General features: G+C 36.5%; 1 protein-coding gene and 1 long non-coding RNA gene across 2 annotated transcripts; both read right to left on the minus strand.

The window, feature by feature from the left end:
- Window positions 1–5,572: 5,572 nt before the first annotated feature.
- LOC112055304 (probable ATP-dependent RNA helicase DDX43) lies at window positions 5,573–7,948 on the minus strand. The gene is made up of 2 exons (XM_024095358.2): window positions 7,898–7,948; window positions 5,573–7,817 (listed from the first exon to the last, which is right to left on the minus strand). The coding sequence occupies exon 2, from the start codon at window positions 7,797–7,799 to the stop codon at window positions 5,778–5,780; it is 2,022 nt and encodes a 673-aa protein (XP_023951126.2). The 5' UTR covers window positions 7,800–7,817; window positions 7,898–7,948; the 3' UTR covers window positions 5,573–5,777.
- A 1,015-nt stretch (window positions 7,949–8,963) lies between these two features.
- LOC112048381 (uncharacterized) lies at window positions 8,964–11,296 on the minus strand. Its single transcript, XR_008252050.1, has 2 exons — window positions 11,200–11,296; window positions 8,964–9,259 (listed from the first exon to the last, which is right to left on the minus strand). It is a non-coding gene; the product is annotated as an uncharacterized LOC112048381 (long non-coding RNA).
- Window positions 11,297–17,359: the final 6,063 nt, after the last annotated feature.

The following is a 17,359-nucleotide window of genomic DNA, read 5'->3' on the forward strand; positions in this document are numbered from 1 at the left end:
CCAGCGAATCCTTGCGATTTGCTTGTTGTCGTCAATCCACCTGGTGGGGGGTCGACCAACACTGCGCTTTCTAGTGCGGGGTCGCCATTCCAGCAGTTTGGGACCCCAACGTCCATCGGCTCTTCGAACTATGTGCCCCTTGCTACTTCTAGCTTCGCAAAAAAAAGATTATACGTAAAGGAACAAAAATCATACAGACGTATTTGTGAGCATTATTTATGGTTTTACCTAGCAAGTACATACATGATATTGTGACATAGAAACTAATAGACGGCCGCGTGGCGCAGTGGGTAGTGACCCTGCTTTCTGCATCCACGGTCATGGGTTCGATTCCCACAACTGGAAAATATTTGTGTGATGAGCATGGGTGTTTTCCAGTGTCTGTGTGTATTTATACATTATATAAGTATTTATATGTAGTATATAAATGTATATGAATATTATATCAACTATCTTAGTACCCATAACACAAGCTACTCTGTATGCTTTTTGCTTATAGTGAAGTGTATTGTTTAAGTATATTTAAAAAAAAAATAGGTTAGAGGCAAACTAAAAGGTTTTATTTAATATTTTTCCATAACTAAACCTAAAAAGTAACTTAATTTAATTAAATCAACCAGTACCACATGTAGATAGTAGGTTACCTACTACATAATTCACATAATCTATGGTTCAGTATTTCTAACTTCTAACACAGCTATAGTCAAAGCTTTTAAAGCTCTTGAATCATGCCTATAATTATAATACTCTCCTATAATTGAGAATCTAACACCAGAGTTGGCTAACAGGCAACTAAAGTGTTTTTCAGATAGCATGGGCACGGTGACAGTCGCCTTATGACGTTCATAATACGTACTATTAACGTGAATCGCGGCGAACTTTCAAGAGTGAAACTGTCACCCGCACCATCCTACATGAAACGAATAGTATGCTGACGGAATTAAATTAACCTATCTTCTCGAGTATTTAAGTTTTTTTCGTCGCTGCAGCCAAACTCTAGCAAATATTTTGATTACGAAGATTAATATGAAAATTAAGACGTGTATACTAATAATTTCAAAAGGAAGGAACGATTTAAAAAAACAAATAACTAAGTATATCGCGTAAAATGCATACAAAAAAACATGAGTAACCGAATTGAGATCCTCCTCCATTTTTTGAAGTCGGTTAAAAATTAAAACGAAAAATAGTTTATAAACTATTTACGGATTCCAAAAAATTGGTCATATCCCATACAACTAGGTATACTAGGTAGGAGTATAGATCCCGACAGGCAAGTTGATCCAAAATGACAGTTGTCTGAGCAGGTACAAAATATACCTACTTCCAATGATTATTTTATACTATAGATATGGTACGTGCCTACAAAATCACCGCAAAATGTGATCCGAATCTAGCGACTCCACTAAGCGCACACTTGCACAATTGTGTTTACTTACATTACCTATATTTTCATGTAATATATAGGTTTTTACACTTGTGTGTTTAACACAACTCGATATTGTAGACAATATTTAGGTAATATGCGTTTAAATAACTTTGTTGTTTATTATGCGACTAAATGAAATTAAGACAATTATGCACATTTGTCAGTTTTGATGGGATAGTGCCTTATCTATAGTATAAAATATCTTCAAACTTCTCAATAAAATCGAAACAGTCCGCCTGAACAGTACCTACTTGCCGAGTGTTTCGATTTTTTTGCTGAGAAGTACATGTATGTTAAATAATTCAAACTTTACGTGATTGTAATGGTGTTGCTATGGTTACTCGCCCATACGTCTTTAACACCTAGTATAATTATAAAGATAATCTTATTATTTAAAGCATGTAGTGTTAGCCTATAAGTGGCCGAACATTTTTCCTTGTTACCTATGCTATTAAAACATTATATAGCGTGTAAGAAATGTAAGGTTGTTGGTTAACCAAATAATTGAAAAAAAAAAAAAAGAAACACCTGAAAATGTTTTACTGCGCATAGTTCAACTTACACGCCACGTACTATACTTGAGATCAGTCTGTCTTACAACATAACAGTCTTTGACATACAGATAACATCTTTAACATAATACTATAAGAGTTTAAGGTCTGATATCCAGCATTAGGAATATATACCCTCATATAATACTAATTAGTGATAAGCAATAAATGATAGATAATTTTTATAGCTTGACAAGTTTGTCGATGACACTCCCGTGATATGCGGGCGACTGGAGTTGAAGGACGTGCCCGCGGGGCAGGGGAATCGCTACATCCCTCCCGGCCCGCGCGGCCCGTCGGGAGTGTTACGAACAAATTTGCCAAGCTATAGTGACACATTGCAAAGAGGTTGCCTAGTTAAAATGCGGCCAAAAATATAATTTCTTTTCATACAAAATCTAGAAAATCATGAACTAGATCAAAGGCAACATAATGCAGTTAAATTAAGCATAAAATAAGCTTCCGATTGACATATTAGACGACTAAATAACTGATGAGGCTCATCGATCTCCTATTAAAAAGTGGATGCACAATCAGCAACCAAAAATCGTCACCACTCAATGAGTGTCAAACACAATAACTTGGCACTCAATTCAAGTAGTCGCATTTGCAAATTCAACTGAATCCTCAAGGTTGAATTTGGTCTGAATTTGGGATTTTATTGAATACTAGCGGACGCCCGCGACTTCGTCCGCGTGAAATTCGTTGTAAACTTTCAACTACCCCTACCCTACCACTACCCTATCCCTACCCTACCCTACCCCTGCCCTACCCCTACCCTACCCCTGCCCTACCCTAAACCTACCCTACCCCTACCCTACACTACCCCTACCCTACCCTACCCCTACCCTACTCATTAAGGCTGCACTTCTTTATTTATTCCCCAACCCCCGGGAGTCGCGTCGAGCGCGGCAACCGTTACACAAAAATAATCCATATAGCATGAATTAGTATTAATAATTATAATTATTAATATGGCTTAGCGTATTTCTTGTATAACTTTGGTGTTTCTTTACCGATTTTTATGATTCTTTTTTTATTGAATAGGTAATATAAATATATGTTAACTTTTTTAGTTAGGGATGAGTGATGAGTGTTATAAACATAAGAATAGACAAATATAATTAGAAAGCTCCGTACTCCTAAGCTATCGGGAGTTACACGTGTTATTGTGAGTCAACCATAAAAAATAGACATATATATGCTGTTGTGTTTTTATAGATAATTTTAAGGAGAACATTTCCGTCATACATGATTTCTATGTAGCTTTAACCATTAAGGCTGTACACGCGACAGAAGCTTACAAAATTGAGTAACTTCTCCCGTTTTCTCAACATTTCTCTTCACTGCTCTGCTCCTATTGATCGTAGCGTAATGAAAAGTATACTATAACCTGCCCAGGAGTATGCTGAATAATTGTACCAAGTTTCGTTAAAATCCGTCCAGTAGTTTTTGTTTCTATAAAGAACATACAGACAGACAGACAGACAGACAGACAGACAGACAGACAGACAGACAGACAGACAGACAAAAATTTTACTGATTGCATTTTTGGCATCAGTATCGATCACTAAACACCCCCTGATAGTTATTTTGGAAATATATTACATGTACAGAATTGACCTCTCTACAGATTTATTATAAGTATAGATTGGACTATATTGAAAGGCCTTTAGGTATATTTTTCTTTACCAATAATTCTAAAACTGTCAAAGCAAAATTGGCCAGTTTTTAAGTAAAAATTTCTACATAATTGTGCGTCCTTTTATTATAAGAAGTTACTAACTGTTTGTATATGGCAACCCCACAGTTGCAGTGTGAAAGCAAACAACCTTTACTTTTTTCAATTCTTTTGGTATGTAGGTACTACTAACTAGTGTATTATTTTTTAAATTAACTAATGAGATACAATAAATTAAAAAAATACATCATTTAATACAATCTGGCCACAATTTTACTAGACAACCTACAAAATATTTTATATCATATTATATTACATATCACAATTAAGTAACAGATGAGGGTATATATTTCTTACGCCGGATCTTGTACTATAGCTTGGCAACTTCGTTCGTATCACTTCTAACGTCCGCGCGGGGCGGCGGGCATGTAGCGATGAATGAAAAACCCACGACTGTTTCACGTCACTTCCCCGCACGCACGATTTCACACCCGCGCAGTCTTTCCCCCCGTCGCCCGCATATCATGGGAGTGTTATCAACGAACGTGCCAGACTATAATATATCTTTAACAATTCAACATAAAGACCTAGCTGCTAAGTTTCAACTTAAATAATGTAGGTCTAACCTTAAAGAATCATATGAATCCTATTATGGAGTTCTCAGATTTAAATCTGACTTAACCACAGAGCTGATGTTGCTTTATATACTCAGAGGCACAATTATCCGCCCACTTTAGTACAATTTGCCTATACTAAAGTGGGCGGATAATTGTGCCTCTGAGTATAATAAAGCCATATACTTAGACTTTAAGCATGTGATATTCATGGCAATTCTGACAAATTATGAACATAGACTTTCAAACAATCTTGTGGGCCTTTACTTTGTTCACAACAAAAATATGGCCCCTGAAAATTGTTCAACCCCTTATTGTCCTAAAAATATCTTTTAAAGATATTTTGCAAAAAAGCTCTTTAAATTCCGATTCCGATTAGAACAAATTTTGTTGGGTCTTTTACAAAATATTACAGACATTTAAATGCAAAACCTATAAGTCATTCAAAGACGTTAAATAAAATAACATACAATGTACAGTGGCCTGCACTGCATAGACACAAAAATTCACTGCCTACCCTAAGGACTCAATACAAACCCATGTGTATAATACCATAGTTAGACAAGAAATTTTCCAATTTTTACATAAAGTGCATACCCTAGTTAAAAACCTTGTGCACGCCACTGCTAATGTAAAAGGAATGTTAAAGAAAAGTACTACTACAAGATCCGAATTATGGCTATCATGTAACAAATATTTCTAAGAAATTAAACTGTTAAATACATGTCTTAAATAAACCTACAAGGAGTAACAACAACTAATAGTGCTAACATGCGACCAACAAGATAACCTCGTGAAGAGAAATATACAAATCTCATACCGCTAAAACTTTCATTGCATAGGTAAGAAAATGATGGGACTGAGGCAACTACAACACCATGGGGCAAAATTTTTGTTTATATTTCTCTTCTTTTTTTTTTATAGTGAAGGTAACGAAAAAAAACATTTCTGTCCATTGGTTGCATGTTTGGCACACTGATTTTTTTTAACTTGGCACAGCACCATATCACACACAGTCTGGCAGTAGTAACACCTTTTGAAGACTTTAGTGTTTTTTTGCCGTCATCGATCTCCTATTAAAAAGTGGATGCCCAATCAGCAATAAACGTCCCCACTCAATGAGTGCCAAACACAACTTTGCACTCAATTCAAATAGTCACATTTGTAAATTCAATCTTAAACTCAATAAGGTTGAATTTGCCCTGAATTTGGGTTTTTATTGAATATAGGCCTTTAAGCCTTTAGTTGTAATTTTCTTTACCAATATTTCTAAAACTGTCAAAGCAAAACTAGCCAGTTTTTAAATAAAATTTTCTACATGACTGTGAGTCCATTTTATTATAAGAGGTCAATGCGTTTCATCGTATATTTGTATGAAAAAATTATCATTAAAAGAATTTTGAATTTTTTCAGCCTATGTTGCTACTACCACATAATAGATACTACTTTAAATAAGATAGACACTTTTCTAATAGATAAATGAACTGACAAGAAAAAAAAGATTAAAAAAAGAAGTCCCTTCGACCTCTGCCTCCCCTCCCCCTTCCCCCCCTTCCTCCCCTGCCGCCTCCACCGCCATCTCTATCTCTACGAATTTTCATAGCTTCAAACCTCTCCGCCATCAACACTAACTCTTCAGGTACTTCTTGAGCAGCTTCCTCCAATATCTTTACAAGTTCACCGGCATGTGCCCAATCACTTCTTGTTATAAACGTTAGGGAAATTCCAGTTTTCCCCGCCCTGCCTGTCCGACCAACTCTGTGAACATACTCCTCAATGTGACGTGGAAAATCAAAATTGATGACATGCGTCAAGTCTTTTATATCAATGCCTCTTGAGGCGACATCTGTCGCGACTAAAATGTTGACTGTACCATCAACCATGTCATCTAGGGCAGCTTCGCGATCGCTCTGATCCCTGTCACCGTGTAACGATTGACAGCTGATACCTTTACAGCACAACTCGGTAGAGATGTGACTGGCTGTTGCTTTTTTACCACAGAATATGATGATTTTGTCATTTTCGTGCATGTTACTGATAAATTCGAGTAGAGCTGCTTCTTTATCATCCTCTTCTAAAAACATTAGTTGCTGCGTAACTGTATGGACAGCGGCAAGATCTAATGACCCTACGTTAACTTGAATGGGATCCTTCATGTAAGTTTCAGCGAGGCGTCTCACACCAGGTGGCCATGTAGCAGAGGTCATTACCACTTGTCTATCAGGCCTCACGTCAAACAAAGATATTTTTATCTGTGGCTCGAAACCCATGTCCAACATTCGATCTGCCTCATCTAATACAATATATGAGAAATTTATTGCACATAAATGCTTGGCTTTAACAAGATCCAGAAATCTTCCTGGTGTGGCTATAACTATATCTACACCTTTGGTGACAATGTTAATTTGCTCTTTCCTGTTCCCACCTCCGTAAACACAGACAGATTTTATACCTCTGTACTGGTATTTTGATACTTCTTTTTCAATCTGTAATGCAAGTTCTCTGGTTGGTGCTAATACGAGAACAGTGGGGCCTGCTCTTTGATCTCTAGGCATTGGTTGAACATCAATGTGTATCAAAGCGGGTAACAAGAACGCTAACGTTTTCCCAGTACCTGTTTGAGCGATGCCAATCATATCTTCTCCTCTAAGCAAAATGGGCCAGGCCTGGCTTTGAATGGGAGATGGCTCCTGGAAACCTTGTTTATATATTTCATCCAATATTTCTGGGTAATGTTGGAAAGCCTGTTCAAATGTTAACACCGGGTTGGGTATTGGTCTCAAGCCTGGCTTATCATCAAAAGTCCTCTTAACTTGTATGTCATTGTGAGTTAAACGCCAACGTTTAACTTCAGCGGCAGACATTTCCTTGACTTTCTGGTCTTCTTTATACAAATCTTTTACAATATCTGGCAACTGGCTCCATCTCTCCTGCTGATTCTTCTCATAATCAGCATTTAACCTGTCCCAATCGATTACTTCATCGCCATTTTCATTGATGATAGAATAGTTGTGTGTCGTAGAAGTACCACTTGCTTCATCACCATTGCCAGCACTAGAGTAGTTCTCTTTCGTAGGAGGCGGTTTCCGATCTTTCATGAGGTCGTCGATCATGTTATTGGCTTTAGTTATCGCATCTGTGGTTCCAAAAAGCGTGACTTCAGTATCGTTACCGTTCGAGTCTCCGATCTTGATTTTCGCGTCAGATTCATATTGAAGATCGCGAATTTTCGACCCTCCCTTGCCGATAACACGGCCGACTTTGTCAGAAGGAATCGATATTACCTTTTTGTCACCATTCGAGTTATTGAAGTTACGCCGACTCTGGCCGTCATCCCCGCTACGTTCTCTCCAATTAGGTTCATTACTACGGCCTCTTACTCCGCCTCTACCTCTGCCACGGCCTGAATTAGAATGAAATACTCTACTACCTCTAGAAGAGGTATTATCGTGTCTGATATTAGAAGCCGGGGCCGGTGCCGGTACTGGCTCGGACTCATCCCACCATTCATCACAGTCCGCCATGTTTAATTTTATGTTTTTCTGAAACAAATTTTGCAATTATAATTGATAATACACCAGGTGTAACGATACAAAGTTAATTTGAATGTATAATGTATTACTTTATTAATATAGTAAAAATTAGTTCGGGCTTAAAACCTAACCAATTCCAAAGTTTAATCACAGACAATGAAGATCACAGAGAAGTGAGAATGAGAACAGATTAATTCAAATATTCAAATGTCAAATCACAATCACAGAGTATTTTTATAGACACAATTCACATGCAATTCACACTTCACATTCACAGATGATTTCCTGCACAGATTGTTATTACATGGTCAAAGATATTACGTAATTTCCTGTATGGGTCTATGGTTTAAGTGACACAAGTGGACGCCGTGGAGGGAGAATAGTATGGAGTAGCTATTAGGAGTCTCCCGGTAAGGGACAACAACAAAGTACATAGATTATCTGGTGTTACCAATGATCGAAAAATTACCCTATATTTCAAGACTAGCGTTATATTTTTATTTCATACTATTTGACAAGTCTATAAATATTTTTATATCATACTATTTGACGAAATTGGCCAATTCAGAAGTCAGAGCGTAAAAGCTGGCACCGAGGGGTGATGAATCGATCCCCGCCCCGTTCGAGTATTGTTGTACCCACTCTTGATACAGTTTGTCCCGACGAGTTGGAAAGGAACGGGAATGTTGGTCATATTAAAAAAAAGAAAGCTTTAATTACCATTGTTTTCATCCTGATTTAAAAACATATATACAACCAAAGTCCTTTCGACAGTCATTTTACTTTTGAAGGCAATTAGGGTCAGATATTTTGAAATTAGAATTCATTTTTTAAATAAAAAATATAACTACTAAAAATGAAAGAATTTGAAATTTTCACTACTAACTGGTTTTGTGTAATTGGAAATAAATAGTCTTCAGAAATAATACGCTTTTGATTGATTGATTTACTGATTGCTTGGTGTATTTTGTGATTTGTTGATTGTGTACATCATAAAACATTAGTTAGGAAAATATACTAGCACAGCATGGAATTAAGAATAAAATCTTTTTACGAAAAAAAATTTACTGTTCTTTGAATAAAATTAATTTCGTGTAAAAATTTCTTACATTTTCTTCACAAGTTAAGGATTTAGTACAATAATGTAACCTCACATTTAAGTATTTTCTACAAATGGCTTTAATTAATAAAATATAATAGTGGTTATCACGAAAATGGTCATTTTCGGAAAATAAATTAAGGTCATTTCGTACAACATGCTTGCAGTAGATGCTCCATCAAGTTTGTTTTGCTTATTAGTAGTTTATTTTTTTTAAATATTTCCTCCGCTATTTCACATAATTTAATAACTGACGGTGACGGATAATGAAGGCCACCTTTGTCTTCCTGTCTTCCTGTCTCTTCCTGTCGCCTTTGTCTATATTTTATTAATAAAGACATCTCGTGGAAAACTGGAAGAATAAACAAAAGCACCCATGTTCATCACACAAATATAGGTCACAATGACTTTATATAATGTCTATGGTAATATTTTTATAACAAAGCTTTTAACAATTTTTTTTTTTTTTCTTGTACGGCCAATCTGCGATCAGTCCTAAGACTATAAACAAATATGTTGCGAGTGTCTTTGTCTTGTGGAGGTCGATCCTCATTAGGAGTCGGCGCTCATTTGGTGCGTCCTGTTTTTTAAATGTCCAGGTCGAGTATGCGTTTACGTTTAAGACGCCTCGGACAGTCATCAGTCAAGAGTCTGTTTGCTAAGATATTAGGATGAATAAGGAGTCGCTTCTTGTATCTTTTGGCTAGCCCCCTAACTTCGTCCTTTACTGTGCAAATTTGCAAATTATGATGTAGTTCCTCATTCGTGATAAACCACGGCGAGTTGGCGATAGTACGTAGTATTTTATTTTGCATTCTTTGCAGGATATTTAGGCTAGTGTCGCATGCACTACCCCACAGTTGAGCGCCATAGGCCCAGGCCGGCTTCAAGATGCACGTGTAAATAAGCAGCTTGTTGTCAACGGACAGCTTAGAGTTTCTGCCTAAAAGCCAGTGGAATGTTTTAAATCTGATATTCAGCTCTTCTCTTTTAGTTTTTATATGCTTTTTCCACGTGAGTCTGCGGTCTAGATATAGGCCTAAGTATTTGACGTGTTCATTGTGAGGCAAAGTGTTGTTATCTAGATGGACCGGCGGACAATCTCCTGTTCTTAAAGCAAACGTGACCTGAACAGATTTATTGGCGCTTGTCTTAATCCTCCAATTCCGCAGCCATGTTGCAACCTGATCAAGACCTGTTTGCAGCAGTGCTGATGCTGAAGTAGCATTTTTATGGCTTGCTAATATAGCTGTGTCGTCGGCAAATGTTGCTGTTGTAATATTTGATAGAGTCGGTAGGTCGGCTGTGTATATTGTATATAGAGTAGGCCCCAAAACAGATCCCTGCGGCACACCAGCGCTAATATTGAAAAACGAAGATGTTGTGTCTTTTTCTTTTACTTGAAAAATTCTATCAGACAGATAGGAGGAGAGAAGTGGTATGTAGCTATGTGGTAGCACTGATTTGAGTTTGCACAAAAGACCTTTGTGCCAGACCTTATCGAATGCCTGCTGAATGTCTAAGAAAGCAGAAGCACAATATTCTTTATGTTCTAGGGATTTTCGAATTTTATCGCACACTCGATGGACTTGTTCTACTGTCGAATGATGCTGTCTAAAGCCAAATTGATGAGGAGGAATCAAGTTGTTTTCATTTAAAATTGGTATTAATCTTTCCAGAAGGGCTTTCTCGAATAGTTTTGACAAGGTTGGTAATAAGCTTATAGGTCGATAAGATTTGATGTCATGTGGTGGTTTCCCCGCTTTGTGAATCATCAGTATCTGAGACACCTTCCATATTCTCGGAAAATATTGTGTTCTCAGAATACCGTTAAATAGGTATGATAGAAAACTAATGCTTTCTTGGGTAGCTCTATCAAGACCTCTTTTGTGATTAAGTCTTTTAACAATTAAAGCTATAAAAATACGAGTTACTACTTAGGCAATGAAAAATATAAGTTACTATTTTTCCCTAATTTTAGGGAAAAGCTAAATGTAACACAATTGGTAACCCCAAAATGCAGATAATCCGACTAATTTAAAAATGTTTCTTAATGCACGGAAAATGGCTATTCTGGACGCAATTATTATCAATAATACACTGTAATCTTTGATTATTATAACCTACTCAATTTCGGTGGTTAATCATGCAAAATTTCATTATTTTGTAAAGACTATTTACGAGTTTCTTTTATTCTTTCTGGATATTTTCATTGTCATTCAAATCCTAATTACAAACTTTACCTAAGTATCATCTTTCATGATAAAAATAAGTTGAAATTATAGTACTAACGTATGAAAGGTTAAGTTTTCACATTTTCGTTCAGTGCGGCTTTTGCAGCCCAAAACACTACAATTCACCATTTTAAATATCTAAAGAAATAATTTTTTTTTAGTAGGTTTAAACATTCGTGTTCAGGAAGAATTCCCCAAAAAAGTTCTTGACGTAAGGAGAGACTTGAAAATCAAACAAAAAATGGAAATTGAAAAGGGAAACATAGCCTACATAAAATATGACAAACTTATTATTAAAGATAAAAAAGAACTCACCCATAACAAGAGAGTGTTGTCAGAATCTCCAGAACACATATCCCCTAACGAAAATAACTACACACAAAAGAAAAAATCGCACAAAAAATATAGAGCAAACTCCAACTCTATAACTTCATACATGGTGCGACCCGAAATGGCATGAAATTTAGATGGCCCCCTCCAGAATACCAAAACAATACCAAAAACTCAAGAATACTATAACAAAACTACGCTCCCAAGCCGATTGGTCATCGTGGGAGACGCAGACCAAAACCCTCCAGAACAACATAATATCAATATCAATATTGACACCGAACAAAGCTCAAAAATGAAACATAACAATCTCTACCTTGCTACTTACAACGTACGCAGTCTATCTTCACACGAACGCCTACTAGAGCTCGATACAGCATTAAAAAGAATTAAATTTGACGTTATTGGTCTATCCGAAACTAAGCGCCTCGGGAACTCAATTGAGGAATACAGGAATTTCATACTGTTCTACATAGGACAAACACCCGGGCTTCATGGTGTCGGCTTTATAGTAAAAAAATACCTTAAAGAAAACATATTGAATTTTAACGGATTGTCTGAACGAGTAGCTATCCTGAATCTCTCATTTGACAAATTAAAACTATCCATTATTCAAGTTTATGCACCAACGGAGGCAGCGCCTGATGAAGACATCAAAGAATTTTACAAAACTTTAAATACGGCACTCTCGATGTCCAACCGAAATGTTATAGTCATGGGCGACTTTAACGCAAAAATAGGCCTAGCAAAGTCGGGAGAAAATTCGATAATTAAATACGGATACGGTACCAGGAACGGCAGAGGAGAAATGTTGATAGAGTTCGCATTTGAAAACAACTTGCCCATCTTGAACACTTTCTTCAAGAAAAAAGACAAGCGCAGATGGACCTGGAGATCACCGGATGGCTCTACAAAAAACGAAATAGATTTTATACTATCAAATCTCAAAGACAATGTCACTAACATCGAGGTGATCGACTTACCGTTCTCGTCAGATCACAGACAGGTTAGAGCAACCCTGCAGCTGCAAACAGCACATAAAAAATCAAGAAAAAATTATGGCAACCAACCAAAAAGTTCATTACTACAGGATGACGAGATAAAAACTTACCTAGAACTTCTTAATACATCCATCAATAATTTAATGATAATTAACGAAAATACAGTTCAAACATTTTACGACAAACTAATCCACGCTATTACCACGAGTCAACAACTGGCATATAATCCAGCGAACCAATCAAAAAACAAAATTATAAATGACCGAACTATGGATTTATTAAAAAGAAAGTATGAACTACAGAAGATCAAACCTAAAACTAGAAGTATGAAAAATGAGTTAAGCGCTCTTTACAAACTTACTAGCAAATATCTCAAAGCAGACTATGAAGAACATAGAAAAAATATAATAGAAAAACACCTAACAAGTAATAGCAGCATGAAAAAGGCCTACAAGGAACTCAGAACTCACAAATCATGGATTACGAGCTTACACGACTCTACTAATACGGTCCATAATCGAAGAGATATACTTAAAATAGCGACAGCTTTCTATAAAAAACTATACAGTGAGAGCCGTGTAGAAAACGTTACGCACATGAACGATATAGCCTATAATGAAGAGCCATCGCATACTGAATATATTCCCTTCGATATAACTGAAGTTTTAAGCGAAATAAAGAAGCTGAAAAATGATAAAAGTCCTGGTTCTGACAAAGTATCAAACGAAGCAATAAAAACTGCGGGCGTATGTCTAGCATGCCCCCTGACAAAATTATTTAATGAAATTATAGAGAAAGGTGTCGCCCCCAGACAGTGGACAGAATCTACAATAATACTGCTATACAAAAAGGGAAACCCACACAACATTTCCAACTACCGTCCAATAAGCATACTACCATGTCTTTATAAGCTCTTCGCCTCTCTCATAGAGAAAAGAATAAAAGGAACAATAGAGTCGAGTCAGCCAATAGAGCAAGCAGGCTTTAGATCTGGATTTTCTACAATAGACAACATACACGCAATCGAAATATTGATAGAAAAATTCCAAGAATACCGGAAGCCGCTCTACATAGGCTTTATTGATTACAAAAAAGCGTTCGACAGCTTGACTTACCAGGCTATATGGAAAACATTGCTAAACTTAAATATAAACCAAGAATACATAAAAATACTGAAACATCTTTACGAAAATAGCACAAGTAAGATCCAACTAGAATCAACAGGTCCACCATTTGCTATTAAACGCGGTGTAAAACAAGGTGACCCCCTATCTCCGAAAATTTTCATAGCCGTGCTCGAGTCAGCCCTAAGCACTCTACAATGGAAAAATATTGGAATATACATTCGAGGAAAGTACTTGAGCCATCTGAGATTTGCCGACGATATAGCCATTTTCTCAGAAAGTAGTGCGCAAATGAACCTCATGGTGAATTCACTGAACGAAGCAAGCAAAAAAGCAGGATTAGAAATAAATTTTAGTAAATCAAAAATAATGACTAACCATATAGAAACTCCAATAATAGTAGAAAACACGCAACTGGAATTCATAAATAAATATATATATTTAGGCAAACAAATATCCTTTCAAAATGATAGGAACGAAGAAGAAATAGAAAGGAGAATTAAATTTGCATGGAACAAATTTTGGAGTATGAAAGAAGTATTGAAAAGCCAAATGCCTATGAAGCTGAAAAGTAAAATAATGAACACCTGCATCCTACCTACTTTAACTTACGGCTGCCAGACTTGGAAATTTACCAAGAAGGCTAAAACAATGATTAGGACTTGCCAAAGAGCTATGGAACGAAGCATAACTAATATCAAAAAAATTCACAAAATCCGTCACTCCATCATCAGGCAGAAAACAAAAATAATCGACGCCCTAACCTTCGCACTTAAAGCCAAATGGAAATGGGCCGGACATGTCGCTCGACTCACAGATGACCGTTGGACTGTCAGAATAACGAAATGGCCGGGACCTAAAGGATCACGAGGCAGAGGCAGACCACGTTATCGGTGGGTCGACGACATCATAAATTTTACCGGCAAAAACTGGCTACTGAAGGCAAAAGACCGATCAAAATGGCAGCACCTGGAGGAGGCCTTCACCGTAAAGGGTTCTTCTTTTAAATAAAAGGGAAGATATAATAAATAAACATTTTAAAATTGTAAAATTACTTAATTTATCAATTAACAAATTAAAATACTTATTACCTAATTAATTGTAAATAAGAAGAAATAAAAGGCTTTTTTATTTTTTTTTTATTTTTATTTTTTTTATTATTTTATTTATTTAAAGAAATAATTATTACACTTAATTAAGAACAAAGAACACAATTTATACTTTAAAAAACAAATTTTAGTCCACATGAAGTTTACTCCACAAAGTTCGTCTGCCCCGTGACCTCACAGGGCAGACAAATTAAAGCGAGATTCTGATAAGGACAAAAACTTTTCTCGGGCTCTGTCACTCTTTCAGGATTTCGTATAGCTACATCTCATTCGTTCACGGTATTATTCTTCCATGTCAATTCTATATAATTCTTTTTCTTAGGCGGACGCCCTTTTTTAGCGGACGTCTACTAACTACCTACCGTCAGAGTAATCTCACGGAATTTCAAATCGAAATTACGCATTAGGAAAACGAACACAGAAATTCAGTGTATGCGGCTGTCCTTATATTTTGTATCATAGATTTGAGTTTGAGTTTGGATCCTTTTTTGGATCACTCACACCTTAATTTCAAATTTTTTTAAGTATATTTATTTATTTATTAAACCTTTTCAAACATATATTGACTCACAAATGTGACAGATCTTACGGTTACGTTCTACCTGGGAACACAAATTAGAAATTAGTTACTACGTAACTTGGGAATCATAACGATCACGCTGTTTTTCCCGTTCCATTTGCTGCCGTGAATTGCAATTATAAACTCAAGTGGAATTGATTATGGAGCGTTTTGAACGTTGATGTAAATAATAAAAAAAATAGCGAGTAAAATAACGAATGTGCTTTGACCACACTACTGAAGTTAAACTTTTTTCATCATTTTTCGTTAACACATTAATTAGCTTAATCCCTATGTAAAGAGAATTTAAAAATGTTTTACTTCAAAAACAGTATTTTTAAATATTGTATACTTTGCTGAAGTTCATCATGATTATATAATGATCTATTTATTTTGCTATCATCCGCAAAAATTCGACGAACCCATGCAACAACGTTCATAAAGAGAGTTACTCCATATAGAAAGTATTTTGTCGGACCTGGGTGACGTTGTCACATGGGTTCGTCGAATTTTCGCGGATGATAGCAAAATAAATAAATCATTATATAACAGTATTTTTTTTTTAATTTAATTTTTTTTTTTTTTTTATTTGTCCCCAACTTTGGGACAGGATTTTTTTTTTAATTTAAAGTTACCGACCGTATCTGTGGTTCCACATGATTCTTGATAGAAGTATTTTAATAATTACAATTTACCGCCGATTTAAAAAATCGCTCGTACTTGACTTTTTTTTCCTGTTGAGTAAATGCCGTTTAGCTCCCTGTGGAACTACTACGACGTCACCGGTGGGGAGGTGGGCGAGCGCGGAAGCATTGCCTGTGCACGAAGGCTGAAATAAAAACAGAGGACGGAACGGCTCTCTAAGGGCGTCTTCTATGAGACTCGGGCCTCGGCTCAGAGGGCCATTCGGGAGGGTTTAACCGTGGCCTGAGTGAATCAGTCCGGACGCCCCCGAGATGGTGAGTTAGAAAACCCACGTTAGATATCGGGGACCTCGTCTTCGCCGGCGAAGATGCCGTGTAGCTTGTGTTTGTGTTGCCTGAGAAGCATTGTCGGTTGTCATGTCATCGTCAGGATCGTAAAGGACGTTTTTGGGACGTCTCTGGTTGGAGTTAGCGTTAAGGTTTGGAGTATAGTTGCAGGCCTTAACCACTAGTTGGTTGGGATGGATGGCAGCTCTGTCAAAATAGTTTTGAGAGAGCTGTTTCAAGTAAACTAGAAAGAACTATTGGAGGTAGTTCTAAGTCTCTATGGAGGTAGTTATTACGTACAAACCACGGCGCGCCCGTGATTTGCCGTAAGAATCGATTTTGCAGAGTTTGTAGCGGCTTAAGTGTCGCTTTGGGACGGTGAGCGAACACTACACTAGCGTAGGTTAGGATCGGACGGTCGTACTTGACTATAAAGTAGTCTGAACTAGGCCACAATGGAACGTAGCCTGTCTGTCAATTTCGATTTTCTTTTACCAACAATTATTATTGTAGTCTGCGCCACAACTAATATCTGGCATATTAGAAAAAAAAACTGTTATTATAATGAAAATCACATTTGACATCGTTTCTGAAATTCCAGTACAAAATGAGTAAATACAAATTTTATTTAGTTTGATTTTAGACGTGTTTTTGTGTAATCTGCAATAGGATCAATAATAATAAATGATTTCGCTATGCTGGCGGCTTCAAGAATTATGAGGTTATTTATCTTACTTTCTTTTGTGTAAAATTTAAACATAAAATAGCTCTAGCTCTAGGTATCCGAGCGGCTATCTGTTATAATTTTCTTTTATAATTTTAATAGCGTATACACATTAATAAAGAGGAAATATTAGAGTGTTTGTTTGTTTGTTTGTTTGCATTGAATAGGTTCTGAAACTACTGAAACAATTTGAAAAACTCCTTCACTGTTGCGAAGCTGCAACAACGCCAAGTGCTTTATGTTTTACTCTATCACCGTATTTCTAGGAAAACGGGGACCTCGCGGGTGAATCCGCGATAATATATTTACTACCACATTCACAACTATGTAAACTTTAAACAAAATATCCCTATAGTTGATGTGAATAATTATTAGTTTTCGTTGAATAGTTAACCCAGAA

This window comes from Bicyclus anynana, chromosome 23, assembly GCF_947172395.1.
Source record: "Bicyclus anynana chromosome 23, ilBicAnyn1.1, whole genome shotgun sequence".
Lineage (NCBI taxonomy): Eukaryota > Metazoa > Arthropoda > Insecta > Lepidoptera > Nymphalidae > Bicyclus > Bicyclus anynana.

Coding starts and splice junctions, on each gene's coding strand:
- LOC112055304 (XM_024095358.2), bottom strand. CDS start 7,799: ATGGCGGACTGTGATGAATGGTGGGATGAGTCCGAGCCAGTACCGGCA.